At 38.5% G+C, this 18,835-nt stretch overlaps 1 protein-coding gene across 1 annotated transcript in view; it reads left to right on the forward strand.

The window, feature by feature from the left end:
• Positions 1-18,835, forward strand: part of braf (B-Raf proto-oncogene, serine/threonine kinase) — a 67,474-nt gene that overhangs the window by 15,651 nt on the left and 32,988 nt on the right. The window contains exons 2-6 of the mRNA XM_012851492.3: positions 2,028-2,129; positions 2,223-2,483; positions 5,495-5,598; positions 17,105-17,207; positions 18,134-18,282. Coding sequence (XP_012706946.2) covers positions 2,028-2,129; positions 2,223-2,483; positions 5,495-5,598; positions 17,105-17,207; positions 18,134-18,282 — 719 coding nt within the window. The remainder of the gene's footprint in view (positions 1-2,027; positions 2,130-2,222; positions 2,484-5,494; positions 5,599-17,104; positions 17,208-18,133; positions 18,283-18,835) is intronic.

Below are 18,835 nucleotides of genomic sequence, written 5' to 3' on the forward strand. Positions count from 1 at the left end.
GCCGTTGAAGATGTCGGCCTATTTCAATTCCATCTTGTAAGGTAACAAAACCTGAAAATTGCCAAGGCGTGTGAATATTCTGCAAGGCGTTGTAGTATAGGTCGACCAATATATCAGCTGGCCGATATTTTCGGGCAATATTTGAGTTTTTTTCTTGTATCATATCGGCCGATACATGGGTTAGCCGATCCATTAGCACATTCAGCAGCCATGCCATGATGTCAAGGGAAGCGCATACATTGCTGCTCCTTTCCTGGCAGAGAGCGGCTGGTAATGTAAGACCGGTTGTAAGACAGTAAGTTTTAAACTTTAATTGTATTTTTAATTGTCTAACTTAGATTTATTTATCTTTTGAATGTTTGCCTCTTTGTATGTGAGCGGGCTGGAACAGCTTCTTTCACTCACAGGCAGGTCATCTTTTTTTTTTCTTTTTTCTTCTTTTTTTTACTTTCACTCTACCACTTAAACTCGCGTCTCAACATTGTTTTTTTTAAATAGTGGTCCAGCTGCTTAAAGTCGGTATAAAATTCGTTTCCCACTGTGTAAAAAAACATCTGATCTCTAGCTGGCCACCTGCCACCGCTGGAGAATAATGCACACACGAAGACAATCACCAAAGCGTACAAACATCGAAATTTACAGAGAATAATGTCTATACGAAGCGATGGTCTGTCTTTTTTCTCCCATTCAATGTCTCCTTGTGACACGTTTTGTTTAAGAGTTGCAACATGGGTATTTTCTGTGCCACTTTTATAATTGAAGCTTGTTGTTTACATCAACTGGTCTGTGTACTGATCATTAGCTGAACTTGTGCTGGGCAAAAAAACTCAGTAAAAGTCCGGTTGCCTCCGATTTAAGCCTGTTTGTTGTTGTGACAGAGTGGTGTAGCTACAGCAGATGTGTGAGCGCTCTCCCCATCCGTGCGCGCGCGTGCCTCTTCCTCTCTGTGTCTGTCTTTGACAGTTTACTTCAGGCCACTTAGAGCATAATAGACGGGATAGTAAAACGTGGTCACTTTTTTAAGTAGAAACAAATAACAGTTTAATATATAGATAAAACAGAAGATGTTCTCAGGAAGGTAATTTTTGATGACTGGGTGTAAATAAACACATAGATTCAGATATTTCCCATTTTTTATTCTTTTGGTTAAGTTGCTGTTTACAAATGTTCTCTGCATGTAAATTTGCACTACAAAAGGCTCGTGCTGCTACGTGAAGTGCACAAACATTTCATCATCATCACCACCACCACCACATACTTTCCAATAAAATTTGTTCTATGCATTTAACCTATCCCCTTAGGGAGCAGTGGGCGGCACCTGGGGAGCAATCTGGGGTTAAGGGTTTTGCTCAGGGATCCAGAGTGGCAATCTGTGGGAGTTGAACCCAGAACCTCCGGGACACAAGCGCAATGCTTGTTTTATTGTTATATATTTAAATGTTCTACATTGTTTGCTCTCCATTGTTTATATATTATGGATTTTTTTAAAGATTTTTTTTTTCCTTTCTCATACATGCTTGACATGTAAAATTAGTTTTCCTTTATTTAATGCTGTTGCCTCAATAGTCAGTTCATGAGAGAGTGATCAGGGTGGTGTTCTCTGGGCGTGGGTGTGGATACGGTGCGCTCTCGCTCACCTGGCGACTTTGTCATTGATGCATAAGAGCGAGAACTTGAGCTAGCTTCAATATTTATAGCTTTCTTACCTCAGAAGACATGATGTCTCTAAACAGAAGAGCTGTGAAGTCTCAGCGGTAGATTCTTTTCCACTTCTGCCATACACAACACTGGTGTCATTTCAACTTCTGGCCAGAAGGGGGAAACTTCTCTAAAAACTCTAGAAATTGTGCTATGCTCCTTTTAATAAATGTTTGTTTTTTTGTTTAAATTGACTCTAATTCATTATCATTGTGTCATTTTTATCTTGGTATTGGGTATCGGGCTTAAAAAACCTGTATCGGTCGATCTCTAGACTGTAGGCTTAGTTTATTTATTTACTTAACTGAAGCTCTTGCATTTCTCTGCAGATCTGGAACATCAAACAAATGATAAAGCTGACACAGGAACACTTGGAGGCATTACTGGAGAAATTTGGAGGAGAGCACAACCCTCCCTCCATATATTTGGAGGTAAGAATACTTTGGTATGGAAGATGGAAAATTTTAGTCTATGGAGGCTCAGAACCTGTTCAGTCAGCAGTGTGTTTGTATCATTCCTGGCAGGCATATGAAGAGTACACAAGTAAACTGGACGCCCTACAACAGAGAGAACAGCAGCTGCTGGAGGCCATGGGCAATGGCACAGAGCTCTCCTGCACCAGTTCTTCTATGCCAGGCCTGTTGGAGGTGAAGATTGGTGGAGGTGGAACTGCCCCCAACACGTTAGCAGTCCTGCAAACCCCCACCGATACTGGACGGGCTTATCCACGCTCCCCCCAGAAGCCAATTGTCCGTGTGTTCCTGCCAAACAAACAGAGAACAGTGGTATGTCTAATGGCATGCTTGTGGAGATAGAGAACATGACTTTAAAGCTACCAACCTGTAAGATACAAACACTTTTATTTTTTAATTTACAACAGAACTGCTACTCATTGGGAGGAAATCATTAGGATCAGAGCACTTTTGGTAGCTCTACTAGGTACATGACATGTGGTGAGGTCCATGACTGGTGAGGCACTGATGCTTCTGGAGTCGGCTGTACAAATGTATGAAACAAACATACACTCTTGTATTTCAATTTTGACCTTAATTTAAAGCAGCACTGTGTAACTTTTAACCACTAGGGGTGCTAGAGTTTCCGGTTTAGCAACCATTAAGACCACTGGCAACACTGCACTGTTGCAAAATTAAGCACTGTTGCAAAATTAAACAGTCTCCCTCCCTGTTTTGGAATCTTATAGCAGACCACTTTGGACCAGCAGATTGAGAAGTCTTCAAGTTACTTGTAAAGACAAGGCCACATTCACCCCTCTAGATTAAATCCTACATCAGAGAACCAAAAATATGTCTGATAAGGTAAGTGTCATATCTGTTTTGTTTTGGTTAATGGGTCATGACCCATTCAGGGACGGATCTGACTTTCTCAAGTTACAGAGACGAGGTTTTGAGAAGGGCAGCCTGCAAGGAGCATCCATATGGGCCAAGAGCTGTATATTGACCTAAAACATAATTTAATATATTTCAAATGAAGCTAATACTTGGGTCAAAACGTACACAATGCTGCTTTAAACATTATGTTTTAAAAATTTTTAATTATCCATTAATCAACTTTTCAACAAAACAATTTCAAGAAAAAAAAATATTTAATATAAGGTCAAATATGATCTTTTAATATTTAATAGTTTTTTAGCTGATTTGTATTACTGCATTTTGTAATGTAATATATTTGAACTTCAGAATGTAATAAAAAAAAAATCACTAAAATCACATTTTGTAATCACCGCAAGATATAATGAAATATTTTGTAATAGTTTTCAGGGTTTCCTGTAGGATCTTTTTTTTTAAAATCATGGTGGGGGTCAAACGGAGTGGGGGGGAATTGGGTCACTGTCGTGAAAATGTCATACTTTATGAAATGTATGAATTTTTATACATTGCCTGAATCCACACTATGTACATCTAATTTTACCAAAAACCTAGTAATCAAAGTAACACACTTTGAAACTGCTGAACAAATATAATTACTTGATTACCACACAGTTTGAATTACTGATTCACCTCATTCAGAGGGGGAAAAAAGAGACTAGATTAAAAACTATAAGGATTATATTTATACCCCACTTTGTAATCCAGGGTGGAATCATTTGCAGCTTTGCACATGCGTTATACATTTGCAGAGTGAAAACAGAGCAGGTCTCCTCGTGAGACAGTAAAGGTAGATTTCTGCTTTCACGTGAAGTCGCTAAATTGCCAAAAACACAGAGAACAATCACTAGATTTGTTTCTAGTCTCTTTTTTTGAATAAAAGTTGCTTAGAGGTCTGAGAAAAGTCCCCAAACATAGCGACAGAGTTGCTAAGGTGGCAGCACTGAACTGTTGTCTCTAGTTTTCACTACCGACAGCAGTGCGGTACCCACCAGTAGCTTCATACACTAGCAGCTACGCAGCGAGACAGACAGGAGCCGGTGGTGTTGGATTTTCATAATAAAGTAAATTTCAACATTTCATGATATTTGAATTCATTTTAAACTCTGATTATGATTCAAATGAATGCGCGAATATACACCATCTATCCATCCATTTTCTAACACGCTTATCCCTGCTAGGATTGTGAGGGGTGCTGGTGTCTATCTGCAGCTGTCAATGGGCGAGAGGCGGCAAATATACACTAGCTATGCTATATTAAATGCTTAACATTGTTTTATTTTATTTTTTTATTCATTCTGAAGGTGTGGTGGCTTTTATTTCGGTGTGACGGTGTGCAACGATCAAATACATGTAGCGGAAAGCCTGGTTTCTGTCGCATGATGTTATACATTTTTTAGCGGTTATTGCATAATGCGGCAGTTTTTATGTTTTTGAGATAACGTAAAATTCTGCCGATTTATGCAATAAACAATCGCAAACCAGTAATTGTGGTGATTCTAAACATTATACATTTAGTAACTGTCATGTTGAATCCTAAACATTTAAATCTTTGATACTCTTTTCAATAAATGCTAAACCTTTGGTTGTTTAGGGTCTGATCATCAAATGTTTTGCAAGTATTAAAGCAAGTAGCCTACAAAGATAATAGTGTGAGCATTGTTGATCTACAAACCAGGATTGATTCAGCAAAGTGAGCAGAACAGCAGGCCCAATCCACTTTGCGTATTTAGCTTCATGAATATGTAGAACTTATGCTGATCATGAGAATGTGCAAAATACCACACATTTTGCGGTGATTATTACAAAATTCTGTTTTACTGATGTTTTATTACATTCCAGATTTAATACATTATCACATAAATTTGGCGGTAAATTATTATTATTTTATTAAAATTGAAAATGATGTCTGAGCTTACATTTATTTGTGTATAAAGTCTATGCACCTATCCTCCTCCATGAATATCTGTCTCATTAGGTTGTAAAAAACATCCTTGTTAGCCTTCTTTTTTTTTTAAAGTCTGGCTGCTTCAATTGAGACAATTGCCAAGGAGGAGAGTTGTGCTGGACCGGTTTTGGGGTCTCATTTGTTAAACATTGCATAGAATTTATACTAAAAGTTTACTTTTACCAAAAGTAAATGGCCATAAATGGCCAATGCAAAGCACTGTATGAATGTTGACGTGTATTTAAACGTGCCAAATGATCATTGCTAACATGGTTATCAATGGCAACCACAGAGAAAACACCAAAGAAACTGATTGTGTGAAACTAACTGCAACACTCATATCTGTCAACTTGAACCTCCAGCCGAAAATTTTAACAGCAAAAAGTTTCCTCTTTTGCTTTAGCTAATCTCCATTGGTGGTTGGGCCATGACAATTCTTTGAGTGGTGGTATTTTGTGTTCAGGTTCCAGCCCGCTGTGGCCTAACTGTGAGAGACTCATTGAAGAAAGCGCTGATGATGCGTGGACTCATCCCAGAGTGCTGTGCTGTCTATAGAATACAAGATGGGTAAGTCTTCTGTTAAAATTCTAGGCTATGACTTTTAAGACTATCTTTGAGAAATACTATGAAGGGATCCTGATTGAGCACGTGTTTCTTGAAAGAATAACAAATCTAGATTGATCACTTCAAAGCAATATTGTTTCTTACAATTCTATTGATTGTTCAGACTGCAAAACTAATATGAACATAAACGAGGAAAATGATGTACATATTGGGCTGAAGAGAAATCCATTCACTGTAGTTTGCAAGAGGCATATTTCAAACAGGTTAGCCAAGAAAATCACAAATTTTAGATGAAAATTTAAATGTGAACCAGAGAGCCAGTAGTGATGATCCTGCTTAGATGTAAATTTGCTATGCTATCCATTTTAAAGTGCTCATCTTTGCCAGTCTGGACTAGAGTTCTCAAAACAATAGATTTGTTATAAAATAATATAATGAATTCCTTAATAATACTCATTTGCATCAAAACTGACAAACAGCCATTTTCATCTTCCCAATGAACTCTGTCACTCCCCTCCCTACAGAGACGCCAACCATCAGGGCTGACAATAGGGGCGCTCAGCTGCTACTGGAAGTAATAAACCTCAATAAAATTACAAGTACATCCGGTGATAAATTTTGTGACCACCTTTAGAGGACAAGAAAAAATCAAAAGCTTTATAGGGAGGTATTTTTGCTATGAGTCGGATGAGTAGGAAAAACTGAAGAATGCTAAGCTCTGATTTTAGCATCGCTAGGACCTCAACAATTTAAAGGGGTTAATAATGTAACTATTTCTGCAATAGTGTAGTAGTAAAACTGCCAAATGGGATGTCCTAACTAGGACTGTATCTAACGATTATTTTAGTAATCGATGAATTGGTTGATTTTTATTAATCAATGATTCCAAAATGGAGCATTTGGACTGAAAGAAAAAGTAAGCGCTCAAAAGGTGTTCTGTTACAATAATATTAAATAATGAATAATTTTGCTTCCAATAAAGAACTTTATGTTGACTAGATTGTAAGTCAATCGTTTAACAGTCAATGTGTCTAGATGAAAAACGATAATGCAGTTTGAGTGCACGTCACTTTTGTTCTGGTCCACCTTGGGGGGGAAAACTCAGGCACAACATTGCATCTGTAACAAAAACACCTATGTTGACGATCAAATAAACCACCTGCCCATTTCATGGACTGTTTCATCACAAACTGCACTTTGTGTAAATTCGGTTCAAATTCAAAAATACTTTATTAATCCCAAAGGGAAAATAAATGCTGGTGTAACTCAAGTTTTTTTTTTTTTTTTAACGAATTGTTGGTGGTGATGGCCTAAAAGATCTCCTACAGCAGTCTGTGTTAGAACAGATCTGAAAAAGCCTGACTGAAGACACTCTGTTGTTGCATGACAGTCTGATAAAGGATGATCAGGGTTATCCATGACTTTCTTCATTCTTGAAGGGTCCCCAGAACAGAGCTTGCCTTCTCTATTTGCTTGTTGAGCTTCTTTAGGTAAATTGTTGTGATGCTGCTACCTCAACAGATGATGGCAGAGGAGATCACACTCTCCACAACAAGCTTATAGAAAAATCTGCAGAAAATCTGCACTATTAACAAACCATAATTTGCTAAAGTGATCAAACCAAAAGTGCATTCCAGAAGGTTAAAATAGATAATGCACTGACAAGTTAAAGTACATTTATTTATTTTATTAAAGTATAATTTCAATCTATTATTCAAACTGTTATAGTGCATTCCTCAAAAATATAAAAAAAAAATCAACTGCTGACAACTTTACATATTTGTCTACGTAAACAACCACCTGAAAACAGTGCATTTCTAAAAAAATATAAAATAAAAATGGACAATTGACAAATTAAAACATGTCCATGTAAACAACAACCTGAAAAAGGGGATTCTTAATGTATTTAATTCATGCATTCATTCGTAATGTATTTCTAAAACTTGGAGAACTATTCTTCCACCTATTTTACTCGTTCTGGATACATCAGGGGAAGGTTTTTCTTTAGAAAAAGCAGCATCTCTGCCTTCTCGCATGCAAGACTGTTCTTCCTTTTTGTCATCACTTTTCCAGCAGTAGAAAACAAGCGTTTGCTGTTGATGCTAGTGCAAGAGGCTGAAAGATATTTCTGAGCCAGTTGGGCCAGGCACTCAAAGTGGGACTTGTTGCTTCTACAGTACTTGAGTGAACAACAGCTCAAATGAAGTGTTGGTTCCCACAAGTATGACTGGAGCTAACGGTTAATGAAACAGAAGAAAAAAAACCACAATGTATTTATGTATTTTCAACATTAACACTGGTTATAATTTGTGTCTTTAATAAACATTAAATAACTTAATATATACGCTTACTTCTGCAATCACTCTGCTGTTTCCCTGGAGATCTGCAGCCTCAGTATTTTCTTCCAGGATTTCGTCAAACAATCCCATCAAAGAGTTAGAGTTCTTCCCGTCTGCCCTGCTCCTCTTTTCTGGTGGCTGTTCTGGCTGGGGGGTGCCAGCTGTGATACGATTATTCTCAAGCAACCTTTCTTACAGCATAGCTGTTGCTTGCCGCTTTGATGGGAGGGTGAAATACCAGTCCTTGTACCTTGGGTCCAGTATTGCTGCCGTATAATACCATATTTTTCAAACCATAAGGCGCACCGTCAATTAACGTGTCTGTCTCTTTGTCCATATATAAGACGCACCAGATTATAAGGCGCATTAGCTAATCTTCCCAAGTGTGTAATATCACTCCGTCCCTCTGGTAGGGTGACCAGATGTCTCTGATTTCAGTGCATCACGATAGAGTAAAAAAGTTTAGCGCAACAAGAGGTATTTACCCAGTCTTGCTGCTGTCCGGACGTAGTAGAGCTCGAATGCACCTTCCCCGCCCCCAGTCGGCGTTGCAGTTAAGACAAAACAAACCAACCCCTAGGAAGAGATTCTGTGCTTAACAAAATCAGAGACGTCCTCAGTTTTCAAATCTGGTCACCTTAAGGAGGAAATACATTGGCCGCGTGACACAACTTTCGTCATGGGTAAGTAATTAAAGACAAATTACCAGTAATATATGGGTAAGCTATTAAATTACCAGTAATATATCATATGTTTTGATCACCTAAAAGTCCGTGTCTTGACCATATCTAATTAGAAATCGCATATTTTACTTTTGTTAGCTTGTCATAACTACATCATCCATGCCGCTTTATTTTGGGATACTTCCAGAAGTGAACTTTGATGTTGTTCTCCGTTCATTCACTGCTAAACAGGAGAGAATACGCGTCTGAAATTAGAACTTCAATTTAGTTTAGGCGTCATGTACCGTAAATATGCGCTGCTTCTAGTGCAAATTTATTGACTGATTAAAATGAAAAACTAACCTAAACATAGGATACACATATGCTGCTTTGCTGTGTTTACGCACTACAACGCGGCCTGTGTGTTTCCTCCTTAACTCCGCTCTCTCCTGAGTCTCTGCCGGGAGGACAGACTATTGGACGACACTCCCCTGTTTATAACATAAGGCAGAAATAAACAGAACATTTATATTAAATTAAGTCACTTAGTTTATTGTTACTAGTGTGTACTCCGGGCTGCCTTACATGAATGCACTTCTAGTTTAGACATTACAGTCAGGCAGTCTTGTAGACAGCTCAGGGGTCCTGGTACGGGGGCGAACAGGTAGTGACACAGTGTACCGTATTTCTCAGAATGTCCATTAAGCAGAGTGGCTTCGTTGTTTTTCTTTGCAGAGTCTAACAGGGTGTTTAATACTAAGTTTTTCTTTAGGTGTTCTCTAAGGACGCTTATTTTTTAAGTATTTTTAATTTGTGTCTTAGTTTTATGTAAGTTCTTAGCTGGTGTCTCGGCAAAATTTCAGTATGGTTACATAATGACAAAGACACTTGATACTTGAAAAATGAGTCTAGAGCCCTGCTCCTCTCTCCCAGACAGTGCAGTGTTTTCACTCAGACTTTATCAACAAACTTGAAGCTTAATCAACAAATTATTACCGTCAATCAACTGGAATAAAATAGCACTCTCATTGACGGGGCGGGTTTATGTCGACCTATAATCCGATCAGCGTCCATCTAAACGGTTGTTGGGAAATCAGCCAAGAGAGAGAGTAAATATCATACTGTTGGCTGAAAGCCACAATAAAAACTCTAATGCTATAAGAAGCAGCAGAGACTCCCTCCCTAAGGGATTGTCCTCACAGCAGGATGCCCACTCCATAAAGCCTAGCTGTCCAGTCTCTCTCTTTTGCCCGCTGTTCGTCAGCAGCACCGGAGAGGAACGTTCTCTCCCTGTCCGTGGACCCTCATGAGGAGGAGTTTCACATTGGAGAGACCCGCAACCGTGTGTTCAAGCTGGCAAACGAAGCTAAGTAGCTACAGTCTGTCTTCTGCGGAATCAGACGCCGGAACCAGCCTCTACAGAAACGAGCTTTTGTGAACCCGCAATAAAGGAGAGTCAGAGCCGCTTGCTCACCGTCGGCCCGAATAGCTTTCACCCTGGAGAAATTCATTGCTACCGGATACACCAAAGTCCACAGAACGGTACAGCAAAGGCTTGGCAGAGTTTAGCAGGGAAAGTTAGGATGGCATTAATCATTTTAAAATGGTTTACTTTTAATGTCTTTTCAGTATGTTTTAAGGTTTGACTGATGTTAAAACCTGGAGCTAAAAGGCCGAGCGACCTTTGAAACAAAGGTATGCTGATGTGTTTGGGTTGTGTTTTACGGTTATGACAAGCTTTATTTCCATAAGGATTTTATACGCCGATGGAGCATTAATGTTTGTGTTTTCCGGTCCGCTCATTACACCAAAATATAGCTTAAAAGTCTTTTTAAATAAGCTCAGAATGTCTGCTAGCCTTAGCCGCTATTATTCCCCTAGGGCTGGCCGATAAAACAATTTTATCGATTAATTCGAATTTGTGAAGATTTTTGGAAAATCGAGGTTTTCTTTCTTTTCTTTTTTTGTCAGTGTACCCCTGTAACTTTATATATCAGTCCTAAAAGGGGAAATTGTTTTGGTAAAAGCTCGCAATGTTGAATATATGTTTAGGAAAGAATATTGTGGAAATACTATAAAGAGGAAACTTTTTTTACCCTAAGACGAGGGTTTCCCACTACATCATGGCGTACTACTACACCAAAATAAAAGCTGCTGCACCTTCGGTATCAATTCAAAAATATGTTAAAACAATGTGAAGAATACGATATAGCATAGCTACTGCATATTTGCACACTTATTCTAATCATAATCAGAGTTTAAGATGAATTTAAATATCATGAAATGTTAAAATTGACTTTATTTTGAAAAAGCAACTCCTCTGACTCCTGTCTGTCGCTGCTAGTGTCTCAAGCTGCTGGTGGCTACCGGGCGCTGCTAGAGACCACGGTCCAGTGTTTCCCACTTAGCAACTCATATTTGGGGGAATTTTTAGACCCCTCTAGCAACTTTTATTAAAAAAAGCAACTGGAAACAGATCTAGTGACTTTTTTTTCTGTTTTTGGCGATTTAGCAGCTTCACTTGAAAGCAGCAATCTGTTTGCCGTTTCTCACGACAAGTGCGAGAGCTATGTTGGGTCTGCCTGTTCCCTCAGCTGTCTCACAGGTACAGGCAGCTGCTGTGAGCTGCGGCAAGTTATTCCACTATTAATCACAATAGTAGCACTCTTCTTTGTTCAAGCGGAATCTTTTATTTATTTTGTCTTAGTGTAAGGTTTGCGCTTTAAGCCCAATAGGGAAATTCATCTTGGGTTGTTAATTTTTTTTGTGTCAACTAAAAACAAAGTTTATTTGAATGATTTCCTTGTTTCTTTTTTTTTTTCGTTTTTCTTTTTTTTAATTTAAGAAAAATCGATTAAAATTGTAAATTGGATGTGTTGTGGAAAACTGAGATTTTTATTTTTAGGATATTGCCCAGCCCTATAGCCTCCCTAATAACTTACTACTAACCCTTGAAAACGTAACTATGGTTTGTTTATACTCCACCATCATCCAATAGTCCTACGAGCGTTGGTACAGCATTAATGGGAACATTAATGAGGAAATTAATGGTGTTTTGTGTAATTTAAGATTAAAGGCGTAATAAGTAAGACGTTTACTGTAAAATCAGCCTAAATTGTTCTCATTTGTCACTTGGGATGGAAGTAACATTCCCTATAAACAATCGGTCCTCTCCATCAACAATGTCTTTGTCACGTTGTTGATGGAAAGAGGAGATAAAAGGGAGAGAATGATAAAACCTTCTCCGTCTGCTCCGTCACCTGGAAAGAGAGATGCAAAAAGAACACGTCACGTTTTTCTACTTTCAAACCTAGAGGCACGGTCTGGAACTACTTTGGTTCAGATTGTAGCCCATGTTCACTTCCTGGTTCCTGAGCCAATCATCATATGAGAGTTCCTAAAACAGACCGCAACATTTGGTATTGTATTTTGGCAAAACAGTAGCAGCCTGCAAACATGGAAGCCAGTAAGAGAAGTGGGCCAGAGATGGAACATAATACAACATTATATACCTGTCCTGTGTAAGTGGAGTTTTATAGGAACGACAGACTGTTGAGTAAAGGGCTGGTCCCTGTGAAAGGCATTTTGTTTGTGTTTTCCCCATTTTAACCACTAGGTGTCATTACTACTTTTTGTTCCTTTAACTAATCAACCAACTGACAAATAATTTCCAGTCAATGGTCAGCTTACAGCGCTCTGAAGCTTAAGTCACCAATTTGGGTCTTAATTATTTTTGGACAAATAATTACATTAATAAAAATCAAGTGTCATAAAGGTTATTGATTTTTATTTAGCAAATCATTCTTCAAAATGTTATTTCCTCAAATAATATTTTCTCTAATTTGGAGTTGCATTGTGAATGGGTTGAACACATATCAAATGTTCTAAGTTAGGTATGCTAATTTAACCTCGTTCCACGTTCTTTAAGATGAATTTGGTTCTCCAAATGAACCCAAAGGTTCACTTAATCATTCTGATAATTTTCAACTATTTTTTATTGGTCTTTTTGTTTCCTTTGTGTGTACATAGCTCCTTAGCTTCTTTTTATCTTAATTTTGCTTAGTAGTTATGTTTCACTAGCCTAGTAAAGAGGATTTGTTGATGTAGTGTTAATTCAGATAAACGGCATTCTATTATGGAGTTCCATGAATGTGTATTTTTTTTCTCTTAATAAATTCTTGAACTTGATAAGATTGTCACTCATTTATTGGAATATGTGCAGAGTTTGCTGTTAGAAGAAATCTAGTGGTTGAATCACTTTCAACTATTGTCGTAATATCAGCTGATTGAGCCAACATTCACCGGACAATACCTAACAGAGTGAGAGTTATTTAATAAACATTAAATAACTTAAAAACATAACTAATTGCACAACACACTTGTTCCAATCATGTAATTCAGATCGGTGAAAAGTGAACTTAATGCACATGAGTATAGGGCAGAAGTGCTGGGCAGCCCAAAACTTTGAGGGATGATGATAATTTCCTCCCGTTCTCTCATCCTGTTACTTAGGAACACAAACGGCATGAGCTGCTGAGCCTGTAGCTTAATTATGTAAAGCAATTACGCCTCGACCACTCTCAGAACCTGGCACAGGTCCATTATGTGCACTCAGGACTAACACGCCTCTGCGTTTGTAGTCCCCCCCCCCATCGTAGTCGAGCGTACTATTACCTACATTTCTTGTGGCAAATTCCTACAATTCCCACACTTTCTGATGGTGAGACGAAGCGGCGTAATGGATGGTAAAATGTTTGCTTAGCTAGTTGAGCACCTAGAGCCGTTTCTTTTCCAGCAGGCTCCCACCGCACACCTGTCAGTGCGAACAGAAAGGCATTTTTGCATACTTCCCGTGTGGACCGGTGTGGATTTGAAATATGGCTGCAGAGCTCCATGACTGACTGGAGTGTCTGCAGATGGGTACCCTCTCTTGAAAACTTGTAACAGGCTATGAACTGGCCTGGTGGTGTATTTGATTCTCAGCAGGGGATGGTTCCCTCCGCAGCTTTTATTAGTTTTTATGTGTATTAGTTTTTGATATAATGCCCCTGAATTGTTTTCCTGATGGAAGTGGGACTAAAATTGCCCAGGTGGGGGGGATCTGTGATAATGCGTCTGACCCCCTTCTGGACTCTTGCAGTATAAACCATGTCTAGATCTTGTAGACTGCATCTCATAATCCCCTGTTCTGTCCTCACCACCCCTGCTAAATCCTTCCTCTCCTGTGCCATGTAGCTCTCCATACTACACTGTCACGCTGAGACACAGGATGGTTTCAGTGTTGGCTCTATAAAGGTTTATGAGCAGCTGAGTAGAGAGTATAGAACACCAGAGGTGTTCTCAGGTCAGGAGAATGCAGAGAGGAGCATGTTCAGTCTTCCAGGACCTCCTGTAGTCCACTATGACCTTAGTCTTGCTGGTGTTGAGGATCGGGTTGATCCTGCAATGTTGTAATTGTCCTTGTCTCATGTACTCTGGTCTCTGGTCTGAAACTCTATAGATTTGTGGAGCACAGCTTTTTAATTCAACGTGATTAGCATCTCCAGTCACGATCACAGCTGCCTCTAGTGTTCATTCGGCTGCTGATGAAACAGTAGCGCTCCTCCAGGGCTAATTTGGCTGCATGTAGGCTGCAGTGATATTAGCAAGGCCAAGTTCTCTGACCAGTTTAGTCTGCACTTTACTGCCAGATATTCCTGATCAGTAATATCTGGGGATCAGAAGGTTCTGATTTTTATTGCTGTGCATCACGTTAATAATATACAGTGCCAAACCTTTTCGCTGCAGCTGTAGTCCTGTTAGTTCGAAGCAAGCTGCTAGCTTCACTGGAGCGTCAGGGACGTTGTTGTCCAGCCACATCTCGGTGAATATTGCTCTGCAGCTGTCCATCTTACTTGAGTTGCTCCTCAGCCAGATCTTGTCCAGTTTGTTGGCAAGTGATTTAACGTTGGCCAGGAGGAGGCCGGGCAGAGCCAGTCTGTATGGGTTAGCCTAGCGTGCAGTCCTCTCCGCTTGCCCCGCTTTTGTTTACGGTTTCTCCTCCACCTCTTAGGCCTTAGAAGGTGGGATATCACAGCCTTAGTTGTCCGCTGCAGTTCAGGGAAAATAGAGTCCAGTTTTGGCAGTCCGTAAACTCCAAGGTTTTCCCCTGTTCCAGCAGCTCATTTTATTTGCCCTCAGTAGTAGTTTCAGTGTATCAGCAAACGAATTGACAGGGAAATAGAAGCAGAAAGAAGCATTCTAAAAATAAGCAACTAAATCTTTGGTTCATACTTCATGAAGGTTTTTTAGCTCTCAAGTGTTATCTTATCCGCTGTTTTCCATTACAAGGATGCGAGACTTAAAAGTTAATACTACATAAATTATACACATTATAAAAGTAGAAACCGAAATAAAAAAAATAAAAATTATTACTGAACTTAAAAATAATAAGGAAGGATTTGCAGGAGAACGCTACGAAATTTTAGATTCAGATTCAGACAAACTTTAATGATCCCAGGGGGAAACAATTTTCTTCATTGTTAGAGCAGATGGGGGGGGGGTGGTGGCCTCGTGGTTAGAGCAGCGCGCTTGCGAAGACTGAAAGTACCTGGTTCTGCTCCTACAAACTGAACAAGATCCTTATCCCCCCCACACACACACACACACACACTATGGGTCATTTTTTTAGAATGAGTTTTTCTACCTCCATTTTACAAGAATTTGTACAAGTATGTGTTTGAGAGAGAGACTGCAGCCCATCAAATTTCCTCTTTTAGTTGGGTTAAAATTCTGCCAAAAGGCTTCCCTCAAAAAATGCACAACATATTTAAATCAATTTCATACACTGTTGATTAAAGTTAAAGCATTAATTTCACCTGCGTTCTACACATTTTATTAAAATCTAAACTACAATGAGCCTTGCTCTTAATTTCTCATAACCTATTAATCCTCTCAAATATTGCTTCTAAGAGTCTATTTTATGCCTTCTTTTAAATGGACTTGTTTGTGATGAATCCTTATTGCTACAAGCAATTTCCTATTCTGTTTTTTTATTTTACCTAAGGCTAAATCTCTGGTTTGTTTTTCTTTGCTATTTTAATTCTAATAATATCCAAATGAGTACATTATACCAGCCTCCAATCTGGTATTTTTACAGTTAAGTTTGACAAGTTGAAATAACAAAATAGATTCATTAAAAATGAATCTTTTTTTAATCATAACCTCTGTGCAATTTTAGACTGAAATACTGAGTTTTTACCTGAATACAGCCTCAACGCTTCAGGAACGTTATTTGTCTGACAGTAAACCAAATGAACCCTTGTTTACCGCTTACCCTCGCTTCTAATTATTTTGAACTAACCTGAATTATTTTTGGGTCAAGCCATGTTAACCTTTCCATGTATTTATTTAATTTTGGGCCGGAGATATAATGTGGAATGCCACACATTATTTTTTATTTTATTCAAACTTTTAGCTAAATCTTTGCTTCTTTGCCAGATGATCTCCGAAATGTATGTGCTGCAGTTCTCTTGACACAAATAAACATTTTCAAATCTGTGGCGTTCAACTTTCATACAGACAAACAGAGGTTTAGTCACATTCACAAACCTTTAACATGTAACACAAACACACAACTTTTAGATGGGCCAAAATTGTCAAGTCAAAGGAACTCGAGGGCCAAAAAATTAAAAAAACATTTTAAACCAAAAATATATATGCATATATTTTTTTACCTGCTGTACACAATATGATAATTTTAAATAAGTCAGATTTTTTTTTAGCAAATGAATGTGTAAATCATTGTAGATCCAACATTTAAAAAAGGATTTTGCCCACTTGTCATCCAAATTATTTTTTTATTTTTTAATTTGACTCTAATAATAATCTTTACTCTTTTTGGTTTTGCACTATAACAACAGTATTTGGCTCAGTTTTGAAAACACTTGCTGATATTAGCCAATTTTAATAATTTAACTCAAAGCAGATTTTAATGCACCCAAGTAACGAGTAATTAAATATCATTAGATAGATGTCACAATGAAATTGAAGAGAATTTCAAAATTGTGTTTTTAAAAGATGAATACTTTGTGTTGTCCTTAACATTTTTAATTGTAGGATTTTAACATTTCTGTAATAATATTGCCCTAATTAAAAACTAAAACCTTCTATCTGCATCAGCCACCAAATCGTTCTTGAAATGCAGTTGGGGGGGCACCCAAAATCAGTACAGGGGCCACAAATGGCCTCGGGCTGCACTTTGGACATGCCTGTATTAAGATGAAAAACCTACATTTGAAATTAGATACATTTCAAAATTGTGCATGTGAGTAGTCTTGCAGGGTACAGTGAATTACAAAATTGATGGTTTGTTTGCATCAGTGGAGACTTCCAGTACACTTGCTTGGGATAGAAGTGAACAGCAATACTAATGCAGCAGGATGTTCTGTTTTTTTCTTCTGAAAACTGTCGTGCTTTTTTGCTGGTGGGTAAACCAGCAGCTGTTTTACTCTACACTTCCTGTTTTAGAGAGAAGAAGCCTATTGGCTGGGACACAGACATCTCCTGGCTGACTGGAGAGGAGCTCCATGTGGAAGTGTTGGAGAATGTGCCGCTCACCACACATAACTTTGTAAGTTTCCAAATTTATGCACGTATATTAATGTACCTGAACACATGCAGAGTGTTTTTTCTGCTTAACCAAGTGCACAATGCAATGTTCTGGTGTGCAACTTTAAAAAGTGACACCAACACAACGCAAAGACAATTCCCAGCTACTACTAAGCTCCTCTATTTGGGAACATGAAGATGTCTCACGCTCCACACCAGGAGGGGAATTTTTAGTAATGCACCAGGTTACTATTCAAATAACAGCTGGAGATATCTCTGCCGTCCTCTGATTTCTACCCTGGATATGTGTGGGTGTTCTACACCACAGCAGTGAAAGCAATTGTCTCAACATTCTGGGAGACGCTTTGGTCCTCAACTACTACTTTATTAATTTGCTGTTGAATGTTAATATAATGCAAGTATCAATATGTTGCATAAGTGTGTTCTGAATCATGATTTTTGAGCACCATTTTACCCGATTTGTGAAGCCACTAAACTTTACAAAATGCCAAATGTTAACTGTTTCTGTTTCCAATATAATAGCTTTTAGAGGCTATGCATTATCTTATTGTTTAGTTTGTATTTTTTTGTAATTTAAAAAGTGTATTTGTTATTTTACTTTGGAAAGCCAATAGCTGCCTCCTGCTGTACCTTCTAACACACACACACACACACACATACACACAAACAAACAGAGAGTTAACACACCTGAGCAGCTAAAGTTTAAATCAATGGACCTCAGAGATGATGCCATAATCTGGACTTTATCAAGTCCATATGAAAATGTAATTTAATTTTGTTTAACTGAAAGCTAGTGCTTTTACTGCTGTGGTATTACCAACTGGTTTAACAGTCAAGCTGTACTGAAAACTCCCTGTCGAGAAAGAAGCTAACCTCACCGTGTTTTGGACCGACATGTCTCTGATTGTGTGTTTATGTGTTTGGCAGGTGAGGAAGACCTTCTTCACCTTGGCCTTCTGTGATTTCTGCAGAAAGCTGCTCTTCCAGGGTTTTCGCTGTCAGACCTGTGGCTACAAGTTCCACCAGCGCTGCAGCACAGAGGTTCCTCTCATGTGTGTCAACTATGACCAGCTAGAGTAAGTCCCAGACATGTAGGGTTCATCCAGCTGACCAGCTTGGAACTTTACCTTTCAATTTAATCAGACATGCGGTCATGATGCCCGTGTTTTAATAACTCCTTACACGCTCATCAGTAATATTAGTAAGAAAGCTCTTTTGCACTATGATGGCTCTGTGCTAATGTACCTTGGATGCTAGACCTTCTCTTCTTGCTTAGTACAAAAACATGTATTATGTTCCAATATAAGTAATTGTCAAAACAAAGCACACCCTGTAGCTGGAAAGAAAAACTCTCTCATTGCTTTTCTTAAATACCAAGGCAGAGATTGGTCATTTATTTTTATTTTTTTATCAGTCAGAATTTATTGTGTTGTCATGGGGAGAATAGCAGGGACACAGTCCTTGGAAAAGGTCAGGTCTGATCTAACCTCTTCCATTCAAAACTATGCTGTCCCTTATATACCAGTTTTTTTATGAAAGATGTTGCATCACAGTTTTCACCATCTAATGTCTGCTGGAAATTTCCCAGGTCCCAGAAAAAGAAAAACAATAACAGTAGACATAATCAAC

The sequence above is a fragment of the Fundulus heteroclitus genome, chromosome 17 (genome assembly GCF_011125445.2).
Source record: "Fundulus heteroclitus isolate FHET01 chromosome 17, MU-UCD_Fhet_4.1, whole genome shotgun sequence".
In the NCBI taxonomy this organism is placed as follows: Eukaryota; Metazoa; Chordata; class Actinopteri; order Cyprinodontiformes; family Fundulidae; genus Fundulus; species Fundulus heteroclitus.